General features: G+C 33.4%; 1 protein-coding gene across 7 annotated transcripts in view; it reads left to right on the top strand.

Moving 5' to 3' along the window:
- The window catches only part of LRRC7 (leucine rich repeat containing 7), a 563,262-nt gene that overhangs the window by 437,112 nt on the left and 99,684 nt on the right, over nt 1–26,466 (top strand). For all 7 annotated transcript variants that reach the window (XR_006817634.1, XR_006817637.1, XM_045998653.1 and 4 more), the window contains 8 exons: nt 97–212; nt 5,231–5,300; nt 7,256–7,355; nt 9,803–9,927; nt 11,921–12,169; nt 16,936–17,136; nt 25,947–26,058; nt 26,270–26,450. Coding sequence is in view for 5 of the 7 variants with exons in the window: in XM_045998653.1 (XP_045854609.1) it covers nt 97–212; nt 5,231–5,300; nt 7,256–7,355; nt 9,803–9,927; nt 11,921–12,169; nt 16,936–17,136; nt 25,947–26,058; nt 26,270–26,450 (1,154 nt within the window). In the remaining 2 variants the exon portion in view is untranslated. The remainder of the gene's footprint in view (nt 1–96; nt 213–5,230; nt 5,301–7,255; nt 7,356–9,802; nt 9,928–11,920; nt 12,170–16,935; nt 17,137–25,946; nt 26,059–26,269; nt 26,451–26,466) is intronic.

Raw genomic sequence — 26,466 nt, 5'->3', positions numbered from 1 at the left:
AAGGAAATCTGTAAATTAAGTTATTTTCATATTACAAATTAATACAAAAATAGTTTACTGTGTATTTCCTTATTTACTTTCTTTTGTTACCCACAGATTGGAAGCTGTAAGAATGTAACAGTTATGTCTCTACGTTCCAATAAACTGGAATTTCTTCCTGAAGAGATTGGACAGATGCAGAAGCTAAGAGTCTTAAATTTGAGTGACAACAGGTATTTCTGCAACATTTCAAAATGATATTAGTTATTTACTGAAAGCAAATTATTGTTCATTGTTAATGATTTTAGAAACATTTTCTGTGTCTTATGAAGTATATAGGATGCAAATCAATGTTTTATTGAGAAAATGGCAGAAACCAAATTATTTACAAACTGATATATCTAAATTTTATTTTTTGAGTAAATTCAGATCATATATTATGTTGTATATTTAAATTATATAAAATCTATACACCAAATTTATATACCAAAACCCTCCTATATATGCAGAAAGCATATTATGAAGACCTGGAAAAGTTATAATAAAAAGCTATAAATCATATTAATTAAAATTATGTATGTAAGTATGAATGCATGTATGTGCATATATATGTGTATATATATATATGTGTTTTCATGTACACATTTATTTCTCCAGTAAATTAACGGGGCAATGAGTGTATTGTCAACACCACCAGAATGCCAGTAAGAATATTGCCCATTAGGTAATACTCAAAAGTCATAAAATTTATACATCATTTTAAGGACAACCAAATGGTTATTTAGTCATGTTCAGAATAGGGCAAAAAAAAAAAAAACCCCAAAAAGATAGGTGCCCTTCTTGTGACAAAGGTGTTATAGTGGTGGAGAAGCAAAAAGAAAGAGCAAAACTGAATTCATCTTTGTTTCCACAATTGTTCTCAAATAGGGAAGGAAAAAAGTTAATATTGACTGAAGATAACTGCTAAGTAGACAAAGTGATTCTACAGAATAGAATGTATGAACTCTGTTTTCAGTAAGTTTCAGTCAGACAAATGAAAGAACGAGAAACTGAGAGCCTGCAACAAAACAGTGAAAGATAACTTTTATGGAATCATTAAGAATAAGTTTCAAGATAAGTGTATGAGTTCTCATTTGTTTGTTTAAGACAAATATTAATAGTAATGTGATTTTCAAAGACTGTTCACTTAGTAATTCAATAGTATTCCCATGTGAGGGAATAAAACATGTTATTGAAAGGTTTGGGTTTTCACTTTTAAAATCAAGATGACAAGGAAGCTTCATAGCTTGGTAAAACAAGAGTAAGTCATATCAAACCAACAGTAATCTCCTGTTTTGACTGGATTACCAGACAGGAAAATGAGGGAAATGCTTTGAATGTTGCTGACTTTCAGCAAAACATTTTTAAAATGTGCTAACTGATTTTTTTTTTTAAAGATTTTATTTATTTATTTGACAGAGAGAGATCACAAGTAGACAGAGAGGCAGGCAGAGAGAGAGAGAGGGAAGCAGGCTCGCTGCTGAGCAGAGAGACTGATGCGGGACTTGATCCCAGGACCCTGAGATCATGACCTGAGCCGAAGGCAGCGGCTTAACCCACTGAGCCACCCAGGCGCCCTTAACTGATATTCTTATGAATAAAATTGGGAAATATGGTCATGGAGAAATCATAAGAAGAGATGGATTCTCAGTAGATTCCATTACAATACCCAATAGGACTGAGCTCCATTACTGTTAACCTGGAGGGAGGTTTTCATGATGAGTTACAGAAGTCTCTTAAATTCTTAGTCCACTCAACTTTTATTTATTAATAATCTGCATGATGATATAGAAATATGCTTATCAAATATTTAAAATAACCCAAAATTAGAAGTACTACAAGTGAAGTTATTTTTCATTCCTTTTACTCAAGTACAATTAACATATAGTGTTACATTAGTATCAGGTATACAATATATTGATTCAATAATTCCATACATTATTTGGTGATCATCTCTATAAGTGTACTTTAATCTCCTTTATGTATTTCACCCATCCCCTCACCTACCTCTCCTCTGGCAGCCACAAGTTTGGTCTCTGTAAAGGTCTTGTTTTTTTAATGTTTCTTTTTTCCTTTGTTTGCTTTGTTTCTAAAATTCCACACATGTGTGGAATCATATGGTATTTATCTTTATTTATCTAACTTATTTCACTTAACATTATACCCTCTAGGTCCATCCTGTGGGACCTGGCAAACATCAAGAGCTCATTCTTTTTTGTAGCTGAGTAATATTCCAGTATATGTACACATTTTCTTTATTATAATCATATATATCCATTAATCTATGGATAGACCCTTGGGTTGTTTCCATATCTTGGTTATTGTAAATAAAGCTATAATAAATGTAGAGGTACATATATCTTTTTTGAATTAGAGTTTTAATTTTCTGTGAGTAGATACCCAGTAGTACAATTACTGGATCATACAGTAGATCTATATTTAATTTTTTAAGGAAACCTCATACCATTTTCCACAGCAGCTGCACCAGTTTGCATTCCCATCAATAGTGCAGCAGGGTTGCTTTTTCTTCACATCCTCACCAACACTGGTTATTTCTTACCTTTTTGACTCTAGCCATTCTGACAGGTATAAGGTAATATCTCATTGTAGTTTTGATGTGCAGCTCTGATGATGAATGATATTGAGAATCTTTTCATATGTCTGTTGGCATTTTGTATGTCTTCTTTGTACAAAAAAAAAGACTATTCAGGTTCTCTGCCCATTTTTTAATTGGCCTATTTTTTTTTTTTTGGTGTTGAGTTGTATAAATTCTTTATATTTTTTGGCTATTAGCCCCTTTATCAGGTATATCATTTGCAAATATTTTCTTCCTTTCAGCAGGTTGCTTTTTTGTTTTGTTGATGGTATCCTTCACTGTGCAAAAGTTTTTTTACTTTGGTGTAGTCCCAATAGTTTAATTTTGTTTTTGTTTCCCTTGCCTGAGGAAGCTATTTAGAAAAATGTTTCTGTGGCTGATGTCAAGGAAATTACTGTCTGTTTTCTTCTAAGGAGGTTTACAGTTTCAGGCCTCACATTTAAGCCTTTGATCCATTTTGAGTTCATTTTTGGGTATGGTGTAAGAAAGTAGAAGGGCTACTAATGAAGTTATTTATTTAAGAAATAAAAGATATTTCAGTAACTACCATGGGACAGACATGTTGCTAGATGCTAGGATAAAAGAGAGTAAGACATTGAGAATGTCACAATATCAGGAACTTAAAATATTTCGTCAGGCTACTTACATTAGCTAAATTGTTCTCCTAGTACAGTGAGTGGAACATAGAGTACAGCCAAATTAATATTTTAAGTTAATGAATTAATCCATGAATCTTAGCCTCCAGTTAAAATCAATATTTAGCCGAAGCTGAGGCCAAAATTGAACACTACTATCAGAGAAAGAACTGCCTGGATAAAAGATTAAATATGAAATGCTACCCAAATGTCTTGACTATCACAATTTCATACTTAGAATAGATTTTAAAAGTTTGTATAGTTTAAAAACAACTATTCCTTTGCACTGTCAACTACAAGATTGTTCCTATGGTCGATTTATTGCACATTTGTGATATTAAACAGAGGCTTATTTTCAATGCAGATTACTGGAAGTGCAAGGAGAAATGAGTATAACTCATCCTTCTCTAATAGTTTCTTTCTTTTCTTTATGCTCTATGTTTATAACTGAATTGATGATTTATCTTACATGTTATTGCATATGATTCTGTAGAGATCCCCCTCATGTAATTTTGATGTGGTGGAATTTATATTCTGCCTATAATTCATCTCCATACAATGTGAAAAATTCTTCCTGTAAGGCCTTACTTCATAATTCCTGGCTTAAGTGAAATTAAATAACTAAAAACTACAAACAGTTTTTATGTAATTTGCTTTCATGCTACAAATACTAATATAACAAATCATTCTATAAAAAGAGTTATGATATGTTAGTCTAGATACTCTTTATATTCTTATAAATATTTATGAGATCAGAGAGGTTATTATGTTCTCCCCAAAGTTTTCTGGCTAATACACACTGTTGATATTTGTATTGGCTGTCAATATATTTTCATATTTATTAAATTATTTGAAAATATTTAACTGCTTTTACATATAAAATTACTTCTATAATCTTTATTAATTATTATAACATTTTTCATTTCCATTATCAAAATATATGTACTCATCAGTTGGCTGAAAGAGTTCCAACATATTAGAGGCTTAAGAAAATTTTTATTCCAATTCTCTCTAAAGTGTGTATCTATATTCAAAAGTGAACATGCAGAAATTAACAATAAATCTAGCAGCATGCTTGGATTGTATTAGCACTTTGCTGAGTAGCTATTATGGTAACCTGTGTAATCACAATTCATTCATCAGGCACACTTTCAGGGATATCAGATAGTATATGTAAGTAGGCATTTGGCGATTTGGTCCTCCGAAGGCTGAAGCCAAAACGAGATCATTTCAATTGAATACCAAAGCTTATGCCAAACTTCAGGTACCTCAAAATGCATTTTTTAAGATTTCCTCTTGGAATATTTACTACAAAGGGTTAGAGAACAAAAGGACACAATTTTGGGAGTCAAGATAACATTGGGAGCTGTAGATACATTTAGTAGTGTGACAGACAGGACCCCTTCCCATCATGGAGGCAACAATATTGTGGGGCTATCAGCCAGTAAAAAAGATAATCACAAAAATAAATTTATAATTACAAACTATGGTATGTTCCATTAAAGAAAATATAAGGTGCTTTGAGACTACATTGGGGAAAGTAATTTAAATAAAGAGTCAGGAAAAGCCTCTTTGAGAAAATTACATTTAAGCTGAGAGCTAAAGGATGTGTGTGATTTAGTTTAGTGAACTTGGGGAGAAAGAGTATTCCAGACAGACAGAAGTTTGGCTAATCCTCATAGTAGGCTGATAGAATGCCCATCAGTGGCACTGGAAAGACTGTCAGGAAAAGTCGCAGAAGTTTCTGAAGAGGCCTGAGGGGTCAGATCTTATAAGGTTTGAAAAGGCACGTCAACAATTTTGGATTTTATCCTAGATATGATAGGAAGTGTTTAAAGGGTTGTAAGCAGGAAATTTTCACTTTTTAAAGATTGCTCAGAAGAATGAAATGAATACGTTACATTATTTTAAAAATAATTCTTCATAAAAATGAACTATATCCACCTTCACCCATGCTATTAGAATTTTCTTGTTTTTGCAGATTGAAGAATTTACCATTCTCATTTACGAAACTGAAAGAGCTTGCAGCTTTGTGGCTTTCTGACAATCAGGTAAAAATTTTTATTACCTGATTTATTTTATTTATTAAGATAAACTATAACTGAAACTTTGAATTACTAACTTATTCCCAATAGATACCCTTGACAATTACTACAAAATATAGATTATCTTCTAGAAGAGAGATTTTTATAATGATAGCAATTGAAGTATGTATTTCATTGCTACAGAAAATTCAGTACTATAATCCCCACCACCCTCTTTAAATACTTTGATTTAGCATCTATTTCATTCTCAGAGATCTAATACACAAAATGATCATTTTCATACATTGTTATTTTTGATAGTACAAATGTGTCCTAAGGGGACATTCTTTAATTATATCTCTGAAGGTAAAGAATAAGAAATCATTAACACAGTCCCCACAGAGGGAATTATTATCCTGCATGTTCCTTTTTTTCATACTTTTAATTATAATCAACTTAATTCTAAAACTTTATGCAAGAAGTTTTCAGATCATTTTTGCAAATATTATGAGTACTTTCTGTAAAATTGATTTTATATTATTTTTATACTCAGGAAAGTAGATTATAATTGAATCAGTAATTGAGTGTTAATGAATAATTTTAAAAAGGAAAACAACAAGAAACAGTTGAAGACATCTGATTTGCCATCAGTAAAAAAACTGGTGAAGAAAATTTTGAATAGTTTATTGGTCTTTTTTACTTTTTTCTTATAATCCTTAAATTTTGAAACAGCTATCCCCAAATATGAATGGCCAAGTAAAAACAAATCATCTTGAATTTTGTTTCTTATCATTATTTCCTGAGGATAAAAGCAGCATTATTGGAAAATGAATTGTTCAGATTTCTAGGTATTGGGCTTTTTTGTGAAAAAATACAATAAACCTCTACAAAATGTAAGCACTAGAAGGTTTGTGTTCCTATAGTCATTATAGCACTTGCTTCCATCTGCTGAGTAAAAACATTAGATTGTCATTCAAATTCAAATCTTATCAATGAACTATAGATTTTTCAAGGCATTAATGTATCATTATAAATAAATCATTTCTGGATTCAATGTGAGCTATGCTAATAGAACAGTCAATGCTACAGACTTGCATTGTGAAAAAACATCCACTAATATGATTTATTATTCTTGTGGGAGAATGAACTGAACAGTGACTGCATCATTTAACTTTTATTTAGAACAATGATTTAATGTGCTTCTGACTCCATTTCATGAGGCAAATTGGTATCCCAAATCCCCTTTGTGCTTCACTCCTATTGATAAATGTCATGAAATAAGTGGATTTTTTTGAACATTAGATATCCTCATTTCCAGTATATTTATATATGTAGTATATTGATATGTATAGTGTATAATATCAGAGTTCTAAAACACCCTTCAGATACTATTTCTAAAATAAAATTAATAATAAAGTATGGAATCTTACTATCCATAAGAAATATATTGTTGATATAGCAGATACAAAACTACAGGTGTTTATTTTTACGTAGACTCTGTCTTTGGTTACAAAAATCTCTCTTAAAAAATGCTTATGTTTTAACCTAGCTAAACTCATAGATGATCTTGCAATAGCATCAATTTGATAGCAATTTCCTTTTATCTTTTTAGCACAACAGCTTGTAAAAATGAATGAGCATATAGAACCACACCAAAAGCTTACTTAGTTGAAACAATGTAATACATCTGGGTCTCTTTAAGATTAAAAGTGACATTACCAGTGAAGATAAATGGGTTTTGTAAAAGAGTATACTAGAGAAAAAGAAACTCTCAATATGAAGACCTTAGAATTTGAGATTATTCCTCAGCAATAGTCTTATTTCATGAAATCTTTTCTTATTTCATTATTTTTTTCCTTGCCTTTCTTTTAATTGTTCATTCAGCTCACTGAGGCCAGACTATTGACCATTATCTTCTATAAAAGTAGTATTCTTCATATTTGCTATCTTATTAATCTAATTTATGTGTTCTCTGCTTCTAGTCCAAAGCCCTTATCCCTTTACAAACTGAAGCCCATCCAGAAACAAAGCAAAGAGTATTGACTAACTACATGTTTCCCCAGCAACCTCGTGGTGATGAAGGTAAATTGTCAGTAAAAATTTCTTCTATGCTTACACAATTACGGATTAAAGGAATTAATTTTATTCTGATCTCTGGCCAGGAATTCTGGCCCATGGGCAAGGCTATAAAAATAATTACATGGCACATATAAATCATCCAGAGGTTAACCCTAAGCATGAATCTTATCTTCCATAATTGGCAAGGAAGAAGTCAAACTCTCACTATTTGCAGATGATACGATACCTAAATAGAAAACTTGAAAGACTCCACCAAAAACTACTAGAAATGATAAAGAATTCACTAAAGTTGCACAATACAAAATCAACATCAACTATATTATTTTAAATAAGATTCCAAAAATGTAACTCTCTCTCTTCATATCTTACCTGAAAATGTTGATTTCTAGGAACAAATTCCCTTGGTGGGTTACGAGACTAGGTCATTAAATATAGTATCCAGCTAACTGAAATGAGCTAAGAAGAGTCAGACTTTAAGGTTCAACAAACCGTTTTATTTTCTGTGTTCACCAATTTTACGAACATAATTTGAACATTTTGTCCAGTAATCCCAGGCCCCAAATCCATTTCACGTTAACAGTCAACCATAAAGAGATGACTTGAAAATAATGACCATTCTTTCTCTTTCAAGTTGAATTTCTGTAAGTGATGTCAGTAGCTCTGAGAGGAATACTTCTTGGAAATCTAAACCTTTTTTTAAATTAATCTTCTATAGTTTCTGATGACAAATTTCACAAAAATTTTAAAGGAAGTTTGTCCTTTACCATTTAGAACTCCAAATAGTCTCCTAAGCCCAAGCCAGAACAGGCAGCTGCGCATGTTTTCTACAGTCTTACGGTAATGGTAATTCTCAGAAGAGTAGACCTACTTTAATACACCCATGGATTAAATCCACCCAATCCACTTGAATGAAAACAACTTTTTTTTCATTTTATTTTATTTTATTTTATTATTTTCAGTATCCAGAAGCCATTGTTTATGGATCTATTTTCAGGAATAATTATAATAAACATCTTTAGTCTTTGACTTGTAAATATAAGTGCATCATTTTGGGATACTTTAGAATATTTTATTCAAATTTTGACTTACAAAAGTAGGAAAGGGGTAGATTGTTTTCATATTTTTTTCAGTCTTCAGTAAAACTGAGCTTTTAAATTTATAAAAGAGAAGTCACCATGTTTACCTATGCTATAAGAAAAACCTTAAGTAAGGGTTGTTTTTATTCATGTAACTTTACTTATATTTTCATATTAGTATCCTTAGATTATGAAAGTATTTTATTTTTTAAAAAAAGTAGGGAAAAGCTGAAAGAGTCTCAGATTTCCTGGTAATTTCTGAGATACAGTCTCGTAGATTAAATTCCTCATTTATTGCAGGGAGTAAGGTAGATCGAGTCAGGTAAGGCATGACGTTAAGGAATTAGCCTGATTTATGTTTTGTTCTGTTTTCCTTTGAGGAAAGAAGAGTGCTAATAGAAAAATTTCTTGAACTTTAAGTAAGTTACCCTTTGGCTTTTCAGGCAGAAGTATAATAAATGAATTTTCAGAATCCCTTGCAACAAAAAAAGGAAAAAGATGATAAAGTTCATCTTTTGGGGAAGAATTTAGGCTAAACTAAGTACTTGTATTGCATTTTCATGTGATCTTCACAATTAATGTTGGTAAGGAAGATATTACTATCAGCCTATATTTTGCTATAAGTTAAAGATTTATAAGCCACTTCTTTTCCTTGTTGAGATATTTAGACTAGTTTTGAGACTGTAATTTAAAGTTACCCTAAAAACAAGCTCCCCTCCAAGTATCCCCACAACCGCATACACACACCAAAAAGAAAAGCTTGCAATCGCACACATGTTACTGAAAAGCCAATGTTATGTAGTAGAGTTTAGTGGCTACAAATATGGGTAAAGTCTCTGTAATCACACAGACATGGAACAGAATCCTGCATTGACCCAGAGAAGCTGTACAACTTTGAGCAAATCTCTTAAACTTAGCGAGAGTTTTCTCGTTAACAAACTGAGGATTATTAGTACTACCACTGGTGTGCTAGTGTGAAGATTAAAAAATAATGTTTTTAAAATGTATATTCCAACCCTATTATTATTATTATTATTATTATTATTATTATTATTATGATGCTTTGGAGAACCCGTTCTCCACACTAGAAAACTTCCCAATCCCAGTATATAATTAATATGTACTTAGGAAAGCTGAATTTGAATTAAGATGTAAGAAAACACGTAACAAATATCAAAGGAATTTTATTCCCTCTCTTCTCTTTCTTTCCTTCTTTTTTCCTTTATTTCCTTCTATCTTCTCTTTATTTTCCCCTTTTTTAAAATTTTTGTACTTGTTTGTAGTACCTATTGCCATTTTTTGCATAGTGTGCTAAGTTCTATTAATAACACTTCATGTAAAAAAAAGCAATAATACTTTGGAATCTAACTGTAGATTTCCAGTCAGACAGTGACAGCTTTAACCCTACACTGTGGGAAGAGCAGAGACAACAACGCATGACTGTTGCCTTTGAATTTGAAGAAAAAAAGGAAGATGACGAAAATGCTGGGAAAGTTAAGGTGAAACTTTCATTTTGTTTCTTCTTTCCTCTCATTATTTTTGTTGGTCCATTGTTATTATTAAAATAGACTTTGGGACAAATTGAGTGACCTTTGCTTAAAGGTCAGAATCATCTTTGTGTCTCCTTCATTAGAGCATGATGGTTATTTGAAAAGCATTGTGTCCTTCAGAATGTCCCAATTCTGACTGAACAAATTTGATATACCACCCCATCTTACAGAGTGACAACATGAAAGAGATTCAAGGTGAGAGAAAACCAAAACAAACGAATCTGGATGATAGGCTTTACCTACGAACCTTATTACATTTTTGAAACACTGAAATTGTTTTCTTTTAATCACTAAGCAAGGCACCAGGCAGACCATATGAGACCAAAATATACATTTATGGAAGAGCCAGTGGATTAATATGTTATATTGGCTTTAAAATCTCCGAAAGATTTTAGGTCTCTGGGGTCTCTGAGAAGAATTTATGAGTTTTCTTAAATGAGAAAACAAGTTTTAAAAGAGGCAAGTGCCTAATAGCAGGTGATATTCAATTTTTTTTGCCTCAAACATCTTTTTAAAAATTCTTTATTGGAAGTAATCTAAGTCAAGTAACAAAGTGGAACTTTAAAATCTATATGTTTTCATTATTTAAACTTGATATTTAAAGATATTTTATCATCAGATCATCATATTATCATGGCAACATCTTGAATCTCTAATCTTTTATAGTGATATTTGTGTACCTTTTCTATCATGAATACTAACAGCTCTCATTCTGAGTGACTAACTGCCTAAGTAATTATATGTGCATCCTATTAACAGATCTAGATTGTGTAATGTGTTTTTTCTGTCCCCTCATTCCCACATTTTCTAAACTTTTTTCTTAAACCAACACATCCTGGAACCTTACTGGATTTAGACAGTAAGGTAATTGACAGGGCTTACCACGACATCGTTGTGGAAAATCCAAATGGATTCCCAAATCAAAATGATAGTTTTGTTAATGATTTGGGTTTAAAAAAATGTTTCTGGATGCTTGGTTAATGCTATCTAATAACCAAAGAAACATTTTTTTTAAATTTGTGAATTTCTAGAAATAGCTTTGCCAAACTAAAAATAAACAAAGACCCTTACAGCATTTCAGTTCTACTTTTAAGATTTCATATGTTAAATCTAGAACCAATGGATGATGCATTCTATATTGGACCTCTGATTCATTCTTTTACCTCACTGAATGTCAAAAACTACATGCTTATTCCTAAAAATCCATATTTGAAGGCTCTAACAAGAAAATAGTACTCTTATATACTTATATACTCTGGTATATGTGTCAATGAAAACATAAAATGCAAACAGTTATTTAGAAGCCCTGTTTGTGTGTTATGTGGTCAGGTTTGTTTATAATCAGAGTAGGCTCATTATACTTTAGATTGAATTTTCTTTGTGCTTATTTATATTTGATTTATTTATATTTTGGTGAAACAATATTTGTTTTGAAAACCTCAAACACTTGGTTTTGACTAATTTGAATATTTCCAATGCCATTGGCTATTGGACAAATTAGAACACAAACAAACTTCTAAATAAATCATCATGGAAGCATGATGAATGGAATATACAGAAATCTTACACCAAATCAATCACACTTTTCTGGTTCATTACATATACATTAAATTTAGCACCATTTTACCTTTCATTTATATAAAATTAAGAAAGGAACCACTGACCTATGCCATCAGCTTCCAAACGGACTAGAGTATAATGCCCTACTTATAAAGCGTATAGTGTAGTGTGAATGCTGCATTGTGTGAAAAAATTGTGACCCATTAGCTTCATATGATATTGGTACTGTTTTATTACAGAGAGTTCGAACTAATTTTTTGATGGTTGTTTTAAATGCATTACCCAGAGTGGAAAAAAAATCAAGAGTAGAAAAATGATAAAATGAAAGTATTGCTACAGTGCTCCTCTTTCTCCCAGAAAATGGAGATTCCTTCTCCCACAGGATCACCCCTGCCAAGCCCCCTGGGAAAGGGGCCAGCGTGGGATTACTCTCCAACCTGCCAGACTGTCTGGCGATTGCTGCACACCATGGGCCAGGTGTGATCAGCAGATCCAAGATATGCCCGTCCCCCAGAATGACCCACAGCTGGCATGGGGTTGTATAAGTGGCCTCCAGCAGGAAAGGAGCATGTGTACTCCATTGCCAGTTGCAGCACAATCCACCACTCTTCCCTCTCTAAGTGGCAGACAGGTAGGCCTAGGTGTTTGGGGTAGGAGAATCCCCCATGTAGAGGAAACCTTGGAACAGTGGTTTTATGGGGTATGTTCTGCATGATTTGGGGTAAGAAATGTTGATCCTATAGGAACCATCCAATTGCCAATGTTTGACCTCAATTTAAGTTTTTGCTTGTTGACATTGGAAATGGGGTGGAAGACCAAGTCAGAGGGGAGGGAACATCAATAATGAGGTGCCTAATGGTGGGATATATGGCATGATTTTTTAGTTGGGTGCTTCATTTTTATTTATGTTTTTATTTTTAAAGATTTTTTTTTCTTTAAAGTGTGGGAATACCAATAGTTGGGCAGAATGTTGATGACACTACTGATAAAATCTAAATTGCCCCCACACATACACACATTTTTGTATTATCAATTCAGAGGGAGATTAAGTAACTAAAACCTGATTCTTAAAATAGCATGAGATTTGAATTGAGATTTGTTTAGAGTGGACTTTGAGCACAAAGATGGACATCTGTTGAAACGCATCAATTTCCCTCTAATTTGAAGGCACGGATGATGAGAATTCCTGTAAGAGAAGATTGGTTTGGGAGTTGTGGCAAATAGGGTTTCCTTATCTCAGTGGGTTGGGTGTTTAAAAGTTCAATGAAAAAAAAAATGTCTTCATGGGATGTGAAAGGACACATTTTTGGTAAGCTTTACCATCCATATGCAATGGACTAGATTCTTACTCTGTGTCTTATATTCTTTCTGCAATATAAGGCCAGCTGAGAATCCTAACTAAAACTCCTATAGGCTTCCTTTCTATGTAAAATGTTCTGATTAATTCCCAGAATAAGATCCTTAATGATCAGTAATCAAAGCATTAACTATTACTTCTCTTACTGGAATTTACAGTCAAACCAAATACGAATTTAATCATTATATAAGAAAACCACAGTTCTTTGAGAATTCAAGATACCATCTCTAAATGCCCTAGCTATTAACACAAATTCTTTCTTCTATTGCTAAACTTTTGGGAGTCTCCAACATCTTGCAGCTGCTATTTGCATTTACTGCACTTTTTTTTTTAAAAATCTGAGATATGTAGAATGTTGTGAAACATTTCTATTTTTCTAAAATTAAAATGAAGTAACATTGCAGTGAAAAATCTTGCATTTTAATAAAATGTATATGTAAAATGAACAAATACTTTATGGTGAGTGATACATGCAACATTTTCATAAGAACAATTGACAATTTTTTCCCACCTATTTATACCATAAATGAATTTACATTATTTCTCCATTCCATATTAGAATGAGGGAATATTTCTAGCCTATGTATTTAGAAATATAAAGAAACTATTTTTATTTGGGCATGACTGAAGTATTAATAATATTGTATTATGATCATGTTTTTTTATTTCTGAAGCATTGCATAAGAGTTAAAAAGTAGGAAGGCATAGGCAAAACAATCTGTAAAAGGATATAAAATGTGCTTTTACAGAGCTTACAAACATAACAATTATAAAATATTATAGTTTCTTTTAAGAAGAAATTCTAAAATAACTGCTTAAAATTTTGAAATTATCTTGTTATTTAACTCAATAAAATTTATATTTTAGACTTACACACACTCTTTTTTACAAGATTGTACAAATATGTGCTTTACTTATATCAGAGAATAGCCTTGAGCCGAGTAACATGGCATAAGCTTTGGAGTCAAAGACCTGAGTTGCATGACTTTGGGCAAGGAACTTACAGTGCCTGAGCCCTATTCAGTGCCTGAGCCCATATTTTCCCAGGGGAAAAGGAACAGCTGCTACAATGAGTTATAAAATTTAAACTATATTTAATTATAATTAATTATAAATAATGAATGTTAATTATAATTATTTATAGTTTATTCATATTCAAATCTATGATAAACAATAAAATAAGAATTATTTATTATATAAATAACTATTAATAAGTTAAGTATCTTTATAAAACATTTGCATGTGCCTGGCAGATGGCAGATACTGAATAAATGATAGTTGTTGCTATATACTGAAAAAAGTCCAAACAGTTACAGGTAGTATGGAGTTTTATATGTATATATATATATATGTATATATATATATGTTATATATAGTAAAATCTAAACTGCCAAGAAAATTCAGATTTTAAAAATACCTACATAGAATCTGATTTTAGAAAATAGTACCTAATCTCTGTATAGAATTTATACATTTCAAAAAAATTTTCATAGTTATTATCTCATTTCAGTTCTAGATTAACTAAAGATACTATCATTCCCATTTTACATCAACAGAAACTGGACAGAAAAATTAATGGCTGACAGTTTGTCGGGGGTAAAACTGTGGCTTACATTTAGGTCTCCTGACTCCAGGTCCAGCAAGTTCTGTTGGTAGACTAGTAAATGGGAAGCAAGGAGCTTGTTGGCGAGGTGGAACAAATCCAAGTTTTATAAGACCTGAAACTCCCACAGTTCAGAGAAGGACTTCTTTAAGGAAAAGAATGTGAAATAATCATTTCAGATAGAAATAAAAAAGTAGAGCCCCTCACGGGACTATGGAAAGAGTGTATGCAGGTGATGGGCTCTAAAGCTTAAGCTTCATTAGTCTGACAAATCTTCTGTTTCTAAATTTAAATATTTTTCAGAGATAAAGTACCCAAACATATTCTGATGATGTGACTAAAATATTATATTAACTTGCTTATAAAATAACCAGAAAATATTGGCACTGTGACCATTAGTAAATAGTCATCTCATTGTGTCAGATGAGGCACAGCACCTACAAAAAATAAATTACATTATTCAGTTTAGAAGTGTAATTTTAGCAATGAGGATTTTTTAAGGTACATAAAATTTTAATCTATTGTCTTACATGAAAATTATTTTTCATTCATATACCATTGGTCATTAAAAATTAAAAGATGTTCTTAATTGGCATTATAGCCATACCACTCCACAATCTATATTTTTTTAAATGTAGTTTTTTGACTTTTAGGCCTTTGCTATCAAGTACTTTTAAATGAGTTCAACAATATAATTTAAAATTAGCCTTAATTTGTGATTAACATTTCTAATACCAACTTAAACAGCAGATCCAAGAATGCATGTATCCCAATGGACTTTGTCTAGCATGGATATCATTCTTTTTATGTTTATTTAAGAATGCATTATAAATTAAGTACCCTGAGCTATATTTATATTACATTTTAACAACTTACACTTTTTTTCTGAGAACTCTAACTTTTTCTTGGGTTATATTTTTAAACGGTAGCTTTATTTCTATATATTATTAATTTCATTCTTATTTGTTTGGGAGTGTAAAAGACTATAACAGTACTTACACTAGCAGAATCATCTGGGTTTTCCTCAACTTTCCAAAAAGCTATTGGAAAAGGAATTTTGTATGTTTAATACTGAAAGGAATGTTAGAAGTCATCAAGTGGAGTCCAATCCCAGTATTTGATATGGAAAATGAGCCACGAGGAAGAACAAATGTAACAAAGTTGGTGGATTTGTTAAAACTGCAGATGAGCAAAAGTGTTTGAATTCATATTTATAATCCTCAGATCTATTCCACCACCATAGTTTCTTACATCCCATGAATTACACGGGTGTGGGTGGGTGGTATGTGTGCCCCCCCCACTTTCTCCTTTCCTCTCATTCCCACTCCTTCCTTCTTCAGATTTGCTTTCTTCTCCCTTCCTCCCAACCTTCCCCCACACACACTTTCCACAGAAACATAGTCACCACAATCTCATAAACCATTCCATTTTGTAAAGTTGGTTCTACTCAGATGCAAAAAGACATGACAGTTGGAATAAGCCCGGACAAATAAATCTGCTCCTTGTTTTCCTTCCCACTCCTTTTTACTCACCACGGATAATTTGTATTTATTCCAATTTAAGGAAATTTTAAATATTCTGATAATGGGATTTTCTATATGGAAATGTCTCATATTTTCTCTGAATTAAATGTGAAGAATATTCATTAACATATATGTTCCCTAAAGTCAGATTGACACAACAAAAATGAATTCAAGAATGGAAATAAATAACTGGGTAAAGAAACCAAAATTTGTATGTTTATCTAGAATATCTTAGAAAATCTCCTCAATTTTTAATTTTCCTCTATTTTAAGACATTACCCACAAAGCATGTCACTTTATTAGGGTAAAAGCTAAATGTAAAAGTCACCCAGAAGCCTAATATTTTTAGTTATTCACAAGATGTAGCTGCCTGACCTTTTGATATAACGTGCTAATTAACATAGCGCTAATAAATATTTGTAGCAGATACTGTCTAATTCCCCATTTTTTTAATCCATGATAAACTCTTCTTGTAAATCTTTTGGGGTCTCCTCTTATCATCTATGTTGATATTCCAAAGACAGCTTTAACATGAAAATAACTACTAATAAATAATTAAGATAGGGAAGGAACAGCTTCTAAAGTGTAAAAACACCTAATAGAACGCTGAAAATCTTCAGATTACCAGTTGCTTATGTATTTGACCTACTGCTATTGCAACCATCTGCAGGGTAGGTCTAACGATAGAATATAACCCAAAAATTGTTTTTAATCTAGAAGGTGGCAGGGTGGGAAGAAGCCCCATGAGGGCAAAATGTGCAAAGAACACTATGTGCTCTACTCTACATTTTCTCAGCCAGCTCAACACTCACTATATTGCATTTGGTTTTACTACTGCACATAAAATGGAGTAGTTTTATGAACATGTTTGCTGAAGGTATTTTTATGTTAAATTTCTTTTTATAAACTTCTAGGTTGAAATAAACCTAAAACGATATCCAACTCCTTACCCAGAGGATTTAAAGAATATGGTAAAATCTGTACAAAATCTGGTGGGTAAGCCAAGCCATGGAGTGCGTGTTGAGAATTCAAATCCAACTGCTAACACGGAGCAAACTGTGAAAGAAAAATATGAACACAAGTGGCCTGTAGCCCCAAAGGAGATAACAGTGGAGGTATTTCAAGGTTATTGGTAATTGCCAGTGTGGTTTGGATTTTTTGGAATTACTAAATTATACGTTTTTTTTTTAACTGATTAGATCTTCTCTGATAAGTGCATTTTTTCCCCTGAAATACAAATGAGTCTCTCTACTTTTTCAAACTATGAGGGTTGCATTTAATCAGTTACAGGTAAATGACACCCTCATGGTCTGAAATTATTAATACAGCTCCAAAAGTTCCAATACACACAGAAGGAATAACTTGCTCACTCAGCTAGGCCTGGCCAGTAAGTGCATTCTATCATTTTCACTATACTCTTTTGGCTACCCCAAACTTATCGTATGAGTCATTAGAAAAGACTAAATGAAGTTTTGTTTTGTTTTTTTACTCTGCAAATCTCAGTAAAATTCTCGATCATATTTAGAGCCATTTTTTGTTTGTTTCTGTGTTTAGATTAAAACCTTTATAAGAAACACTACTATAAACATGACAAAGAGGAGATAAGTTTGAAATTTAGCTTTTCTGGATCTAGCCTTGTGAAACTTATCATAAACTAGATGTTCATCCTTACCCATTTGTGTGGTCTGAAAAGAATTCAACTACATTTATGCCACCTCTGTACTATCTCATCCACTCTTCAGCTAATTTGGTTATCACCTTTTTATCTTCATTAGAAACATACCTGGTATGAGTACATCTAGAACTTGCTATACCTACTTCTCAAAAATCTAAGTTCGTTAAACCCTTTTACAAATCTGCATTTCACAGCATCAATTTGTTGCACTGATTAAACACCAACTGTATATTTAGCACTGTGCTAAACACTGTGAGAGAGAGAAAAGAAATATAAAATGTGCACACAGTCCCCAACTAATTTAGAGCCTTTCCGGGTAAAATTACCACAGATGAAGTGATTAGAGAACACAGTATCTGAACTACGATCACGTGATTAGTTGTGGGATGGAGAATATAATAGTACTTTAAGAAATTGGAGAGAGACCTGATCACTGCCACTCAATTGAAACAGTTTAAGGTTGCAGTGCATATTGAAAATGGGGTGCTTCTTTTAAAGTCGAAAGAGAGGAAGTCATTCCAGACAAAGGGAAAAGCTTGAGCAAAAGTAAGCATGGTGTGAATAACTGCCAGCGGAGGGATCAGCCTGCCCCAGAATAGAAGATTACAGCTTGGCATCCAGGGAGGAAAACTTAGGTAAATACTCATTTCCCTTGTTTTAGGGGGGTTTTTGCAAAATAAGCAAACGACATGAATGAAATCAATATTATTGTATTTTTGTACTTTTCCCTTTTAAAATATCACAGAGAGGTGATAGAAGAGAAACAGACTTTTCTTTTATCTCTAAGACACTGCAATAATATAAAAAGGAACAAAGCCAACATTTAGGAGGTACACACTAAATACAACTATGCTTCATATTTAAACTCATGCAATCACAGTTTAACATTAAAATAATTGTGAGGTCACGATAACCCATAAACTGGGTGATTTTACTTTAAATAAGAAGATTCTAAAATTGCTTAATACAGGGTTAGGATAGGTGAGGCAAGTAAAAGATGGTTTGGGCCATAAATTTAGTGATGACCCTACTAGAGAAAATAAATCTTAAAATTATTCCAAAAGCATTTAAAACTTGAAAAATCCAAAATTAAATTTAATGTTTTTTCCCCAAATTTGCTTCTGCTCCTATATGCTATCTGCTAACGCCATTATCTGTTAGCTTACTCAAACTAGAAATTGGAAGGTATCTTGATTTCTTTTTCCTTCTTTCTCTTTACTCACTGCCTGTCCAGTCACCTAAATCTATGTATTTTCATCTAAGTGTATCTCTTCAACCTCCTCAGGCCCTCAATTCTGTTCTGCATTATTATAAAAACTGTCAACTTCTTGGTTCACGTTGTCCCCAGCCCCCTCATTACCTTGTCAATAAACTTTTGAGATGTTATTTATTTAAGAGTGAGAGAGAGCACAAGCTGGGGAAAGAACAAAGAGACAGGGACAAGCAGACTCCCTGATGAACAGAGAGCCCAATGAGGGACTCGATTTCTGGACCCTGAGATCATGACCTGGGCCAAAGGCAGATGCTTAACTGATTGAGCTACCCAGGCACCCCAGAGAATACAAATTTTTAATTCAGTCCAGTTCAGTTAACATTTAACTGACTAAGCCACGCTGGTGCTCCTAATAATGATCTTTTTAAGACACAAATCTAATTTTCCCTTCTTAAAAACACTTGTTTCCTATCTAATTGAAACTCAGTCTTAAGCTTTATAATTATTTCAGTGATTTACCCCAACTTTTCTTAGTTTTTTTTCTTCTCCTGGCCTTTTCTCTTGAATAGAAATTTCACTGGTAATTTAAATACTTATTCTAAAATTGAGATTCTAGATCTTCTTTCCCCGACTTTTACCCATCCTAGAACAAAGCAAAGCTGTGCTTTCTTTATCATCCTCCCTTTCTGAATTGCTCACCCAGATAAAGGGGCCACACTCCATATTTTCAACTTCCAGATAAAATAAACATGGATAGCCAAGTGTCCAGCTGATCAGTGTATATTAAGCATTTTTTTTTTGTTGTTCTGGTATTTTCTTTTTTTTTTTTTCCCATTATATTTATTTTTTCAGCGTAACAGTATTCATTCTTTTTGCACAACACCCAGTGCTCCATGCAAAACGTGCCCTCCCCATTACCCACCACCTGTTCCCCCAACCTCCCACCCCTGACCCTTCAAAACCCTCAGGTTGCCCCAACCTCCCACCCCTGACCCTTCAAAACCCTCAGGTTGTTTTTCAGAGTCCATAGTCTCTTATGGTTCGCCTCCCCTCCCCAATGTCCATAGCCCGCTCCCCCTCTCCCAATCCCACCTCCCCCCAGCAACCCCCAGTTTGTTTTGTGAGATTAAGAGTCATTTATGGTTTGTCTCCCTCCCAAGCATTTTATTGTATGTTTTGCATTTGTATGACATTTTAAAGTAATTATTTAGTTCATACTGTCAAGAATGTGGAAGAATATATCACATTGCATGATACATTTATCCATATGGTTAAATATGGAAAACCAAGGAAAAAAGAATAAGGTAAGTAGAACCAGAAGCAGAAAATGGTAAGAATAAACAAGGTAAATAGATTATAAATGCAGCAGAGAAAAGGAAAAGGAAAGGTAAATCAACATTTCTTGATCTCTTTCTATTTGCCAACCCCATGCCAAGAGTTTTAGTATATGTTATGCTAGACAAAGAAAACAGTGGGGAGGGGCATATGAATAAGCAGGACAGAGAGGTATGAAGGTTGTCTTCTACCCCCATATTCCTTTACATAAATTTTATGAAGCTTACATTTGCTTTTTCCCAGTGTTTTAGTACCTTCAGGTTGCTATAACAGAATACCATAGACTATATGGTTTATAAAGAAAAACATTTATTTATCATAGTTCTGGAGGCTAAGAAGTCCAAGACCAAAGTCCTAACAGATTCGGCATCTAGTAAAGGCCTACTTCCTGGTTTATAGGTGGCCATCTTCTCTCTGTGACCTCACACAGTTTTGAAAGGAGATAGGGAGCTTTCTAGGGTCTCTTACAGTGGCACTAATTTCATTTGTGAGGGTTCTATCCTCATGACCTAATCTCCTCCCAAATGTCCCACCACAAATATCATCATATAGGTTTCAACTTATGAATTTTGAGGGGACACAAACGTTCAGTGTGTAGCACCCAGCTCTTTCTAGGACTAGGACTTCCACATCTTTCCAAATTTGAGTTTAAAGATGACCTCAACAGAAAGGCCTTCCCTGAGCACCATGGTCAGTAGAACCTCTGATTTCCTCTATCACATCATCCTGTTAATTCGTGTTAAAGATAATGAAAACATACATGATTATGTTGTTTATTAACTTCAGACTGAGTTTCATGAGGGCAGGATCCAGGTATGTCTTGTCTATCATTGTCTTTCTGGTGTCTAGCACAGTGCCTAGTACAGAGTCAGACACAATAAATATTTGTTGAGTACATGAACAACTAATAGAGTCTTGTGCTCGCTTCGGCAGCACATATACTAGAGTCTTTGTTGCAATACTGATAACGTGTCTGTCTCTTTGTCAAATTAGAAGTTAATTGAGGGGAAGAACAATTTCTCTTAAGTTTTTGTCAAATTAATCATTATTAAGTGTAGGCTGCCATATCTGGTTATATTTTATCACCTATACGTTGAATAGCATGTATTTTAAAAACAACAATTTACCATATTAATACATTAATACAATAGGCAAAATATCATGATGAAGAGTATTAGGAGAGTGAGGAAAGCAAGGAAAGAGGAAGGAAGGAAGGAGAATTGTATAGTAAATAAAGTTATGACTTAAAATAAGTAAAGGCTAGGGGTTCTAAAAATCTTGGTATACAAATACTTTCAGTGTCTTAGTAATTTTGTTGCAAGGACCATGGACCAAAAAAGTACCAAACAGTTCCATTCATTAAGTATTAGGTCTGAGCAACTTCATACATATTTATGCCCTGTCCAGTGGTCATTTGAAAAATAGTGCACATAAATTTAAAGGGAAAATAATAGTTTTATTTCATGTTTAAATAACAAAACTGATTACTGAAATTTGTGCACCTGTGGGACACCACTTATCTCCTCAAACCTTGAATCATATCAGATACTACAATTCTGTTTCACATTGATTTTCAAATAGCACTTGATTTTTGATCACAGCAACACAAAAACCCAACTTCACAAAGATTATCATCAAAAGGAAAGTGCAATCTAATACTGAAACTGAGAGCCACCAATTCATACAGTATCTGGCTGATTTCAAGTATTGCTTTGTTTCCCTCAAATTTTTAAAATAACTCATGTACCCCTGTGAATTAATAAGAGCATCACAGTTACCTTGGAGCACAGTTTGGGAACAAGAGGAAGTGCTTTCAAGTCTATCAGACATTAATTCAAATCTTGAATCTATGTTTTTACCAATTTTGTGACCTTGACAAGTCATTGAAAACTGTCTGAGCTTTGCTTTGTGTATCTTTAGAAATGCAGGTAACAATAACATTTAGAGTTTTGTAGAGAAGAAATCAGATGAAAACAAGTATTTTTACATAGCTGCAAGCACAGCTCTTGGCAAAGAAGAAAGCTATAATTCCCTTCCCTTCCACAAGAGAATGATGTGCTAATCCTGCCCATCTGCCTTTAATCCTTTTATGAGCCATTACTCTGCATTACAGAAAACTTCTCACCGGATACCTATTTACTATGTCCACCATGTTCATAAAGGTTCTGGACTTTTTCCTTTGTTAGGAGACTCCGCCCAATTTCTTTCTATAGAGGAAACACATCTACTTCCTAGTAAAAGAAAGTAGTCAATTTCCTTTAATTGGGTAAAAGTCCTTAAATGCTTTTATTGATACCAGACCTGGACTCTGGAAATCTCAGTCACAAGTTTTGTTCCCCCTCTCACTTCTACCTTAGGCTCCCTTTCCCTACAGCAGTGACAGCTGTGATTTAGTTTGAACCACACAAGGTTAGTAGGTTAAAGAAAAAAGAGACCATACCTTTTCTTTCCCCCTCTCTTCTGTCTCCTTACCAGAAGCAAATATGGTTCAATGTGCTTAAAATGGGACCCTCGTTATATTTGATTCCTGACCAATAACTTCCACTGCCTTCACCATAGAAGTAGCCCCAAAAGCTTCACCCTCTTTTCCGACATGAACTTAATTCCTCCAGCCTCTATAAAAGAATTTATAGAGATGAAATCAAGAATTAATTTCCTTCTTTGGACAGTTAACTTATCTGTTCTGTGAAGTCCAGTTAGGAGAGGTGAGCTTTTCTTAGGGTAGACAATATAGCATACAGAGTATCAACAGAAGGCCTTCCAGTAGAACAGATCTCAGTTAAAATATTGGCTCTACCGCTCACTGAGTTTGGGACTTGGAATTATGACTTTACCTCTCTGAGCCTTCAATTCCTTAACTGTAAAACAAAGATGATGATAATAAATAACTTAAAAATGATAAGTAACAGTAAAGAACTAGGGTAGCAATTAAGTAATTAACAGAGATGATACAGATTAAGTGTTGAGCATAGTAGTGCAGTAGCAGACATGCAGTCTCTTTTTTTTTTTAAGATTTTATTTATTTATTTGAGAGAGAAAGAGACAGAGTGAGAGAGCATGAGAGAGGAGGTCAGAGGGAGAAGCAGGCTCCCCATGGAGCTGGGAGCCCGATGTGGGACTCAATCCCAAGACTCCGGGATCATGACCTGAGCCGAAAGCAGTCGCTTAACCGAGCCACCCAGGCGCCCAGTAGTAGATATGTAATAGATTCTCCATAACTAATGGCATTATCATCTTCAACATCATCATCATCATTATTATCATTTTGCTCATGAAGATAAGTGTCTAACTGGGTCAGTGAGAATCCACTGTTCTTGCTTCAGTAGTGTTACCCCTCCTACGTGGAGGGCCACAGAACTCTGGAGAAAAGGTGCAAACTCATGGTTAACTAATATCATAGTCTCTTCCTAGTCACTAGAGCTCTTTTTGATTCAAAGTAGAAATTCTTGAGCAGAACAGGAGACTTGGATCCGAGTCATACCACAGCTACCATGACAAGCTCCAGCCACAGTCTTGGGAAACAAATTTGAAAATTCGATCCATATATGGAAGATAACTTGCATACTGAATGTATAAATCATGAGGAAACAAAGTAAAGAAAGCTTTAATTTACATTTCTATGCTTGTACAGCTCTTTTAGTTCTTTTGTTGACTAAAACAAAATTATTGTACTTCAGTATCAGGTATCATAAGATTATTTCCTTTTTAAGGTATGATTTCAACAAATAAGTTACATTAGATTCATAGAATGTTAATACTAGAGAGAAAATAGCACTAATTCCATCTATTACCTTCATCTATTACCTTCATTTTACTGACTAATTGAATAAGGTACAAAGAGGTACAGTGCCTTGCCCAAGATAACCTGATTAATAAATGATAAAACAAGAATTGAATAGAAATATGCCACCTTATAATTGAATACTTTTTTATAAACCTTAACATATTTTATGACTTTTCTCAAACTTGTGTCTGCTTCTACTTATAAATTTCTACAAAGATGTAAAGGCTTTTACCCTCTATTCTGTCACCTTAAAACTTTATCATAATATCTTGAAATACTTTTCAAAATCCATGAAAACAGATTTCCCTCTTCATCTCCAGAATTTCCATCAATCCCACTGTCTTTCCTATCCCTCTTCAAATCTGGAATGGGATTTTAAATGTCTGTAATGTGCTCACAGTTGAGCTCACTAGAAGACAGCTCAATATAAGGGAAAATTATTGGACAGGACCCTAGAATTCTGCCTCTGCTGTATCTGGCCTAATTATCTCTATAAGCATGGACCTTGCTGAGTACAAAATTCACTTGTAGGAAATGAAAGGTTTGACTAGAAATATTTTTTAAAAATAATTAAGAAGTATCAGATATATATAGCCAGGCTTTTCACAGGCAAATATTCTTATACAAACCTAACCAAAAACCAAACCAAAAAATTGAACTTAAGCCAGGAATTAAAGAAATGGCTATTTGTAATACTCAAAGATGTGAGCCTGTCACTCACTATGTGGGACATTAAAATATATAATAAGAGTTTCTGTTTGTAACTAGTTCGTTAGAAGGTAGGACACATTTCATTTACTATATTTTTGTGCTCAAGTATATTCTTTCTTTGATTTAATAAAATATTTCTAAATATGTTGCGAAGTTCATCTATCAAAGAGAAAGCAGATTCAATTCCTAAGGCATTAATGTTTTAAACTAACAAGTACTAATTAATGAGAAAACTAGAAAATACTGAAAGTTAGCTTTTTGAATTCAAATTAACCTAAGTTTAAGAAAAAAAGACATAAAGATAATTGCCATGCATAAATTTATATCACTACCTCCCCATGGGCATAGACAAGACATTTTAAGAAAGTGAGAATTTGATATTTTATCTGCCCCAGTGCTCTCTCACTATCTGGTTAACTGGAAATAATAATTTTAATTATAGAAGTTTAAAATTCATGGGCTTTTTTAACATGTTCATTTGTCTTTATAAAGTTATATTCTTATACCTGTGTTGCTTATTACAATCAATGAATGGATTTAGAATGAAGATTAGCAAGCTAGATTAATCATGAGAAAACTAGAAACCTTAGGAAGAAGTCATCATAGAACTAAAGAAATTGAGGATAAGCTCAGTTGGGAAACAGAGGTTAAGAGGGGACTGGCAATAAAAGAAGGATTTAAAGGACCCAATTTTGCATGAGGACACCTGAGGATGAAAAGAAATTAAGTTGGTCAGTGATGGACTTTCCTCTTAGAATTCATAATGGAGCTCCCCCCTTAGAGTCTTACATTTATATGTATAACATATATATGGATGTATGTACCATATACTCACATACAGCTTATCATAATTCAGTCCTGTGTTATAAAGATGTATCTCATCTCTCCAGCTAGATGGTAAATCTCCGAGGGACATGGGGGACATTTTGTCTTTCTTTGGAAACTCTACAGTTCTTTGCACAGTGCCAGGCATAGAAAAAGGCATTCAAAATATGTCTGATGAACAAATGGACTCATTTAAATTAGAAAAACAAAACATTTTCGTACTTACCTTAGAGAAACATGTGATTCACTTCTCCCAGTGCTCCACAGTGACCTAGAGTCTAGAGCCCCATCTTTAAATCTGAGCCAGATAAAGATATTGCCATCTTGGTTAACCAATGTTTAAATGTTTACTTTCCTTGTCCTATATTATTATATCTCTCAGGATTCTTTTGTTCATCCAGCTAATGAAATGAGGATTGGGGAACTTCACCCTTCATTAGCTGAGACCCCTCTGTACCCACCCAAACTTGTTCTGCTAGGGAAGGACAAAAAAGGTAACATTGCGAACCTGATGTGGAAAATATGCCACAAATGCATGTGCATGATTAATCTCCAGTCGTAACTTATGATTCACCATAGTCTATAGAACTATTTTACAAATATATATTCCTAACATTGTTATATTATCTGTTTCTCATACTTGCTTTTCTGTGTTCATTATTGTCAATGTTCATAGCATTATAACATTTTCCCTTTACATTTCAGAATCAACTGATGAGTCTGAAGTTGACAAAACTCACTGTCTGAATAACAGTGTTTCCTCAGGCACTTACTCAGACTACTCGCCTTCCCAGGCTTCCTCAGGATCCTCTAACACGCGGGTTAAAGTGGGGTCCTTGCAGACAACAGCTAAAGATGCAGTACATAATTCTTTATGGGGTAACAGGTGTGTTTAGAATTCC

The sequence above is a fragment of the Meles meles genome, chromosome 1 (genome assembly GCF_922984935.1).
Source record: "Meles meles chromosome 1, mMelMel3.1 paternal haplotype, whole genome shotgun sequence".
Taxonomy (NCBI): Eukaryota; Metazoa; Chordata; class Mammalia; order Carnivora; family Mustelidae; genus Meles; species Meles meles.
The sequence above is the reverse complement of the archived record's forward strand: the minus strand, read 5'-3'. Positions and strand labels throughout refer to the sequence as shown.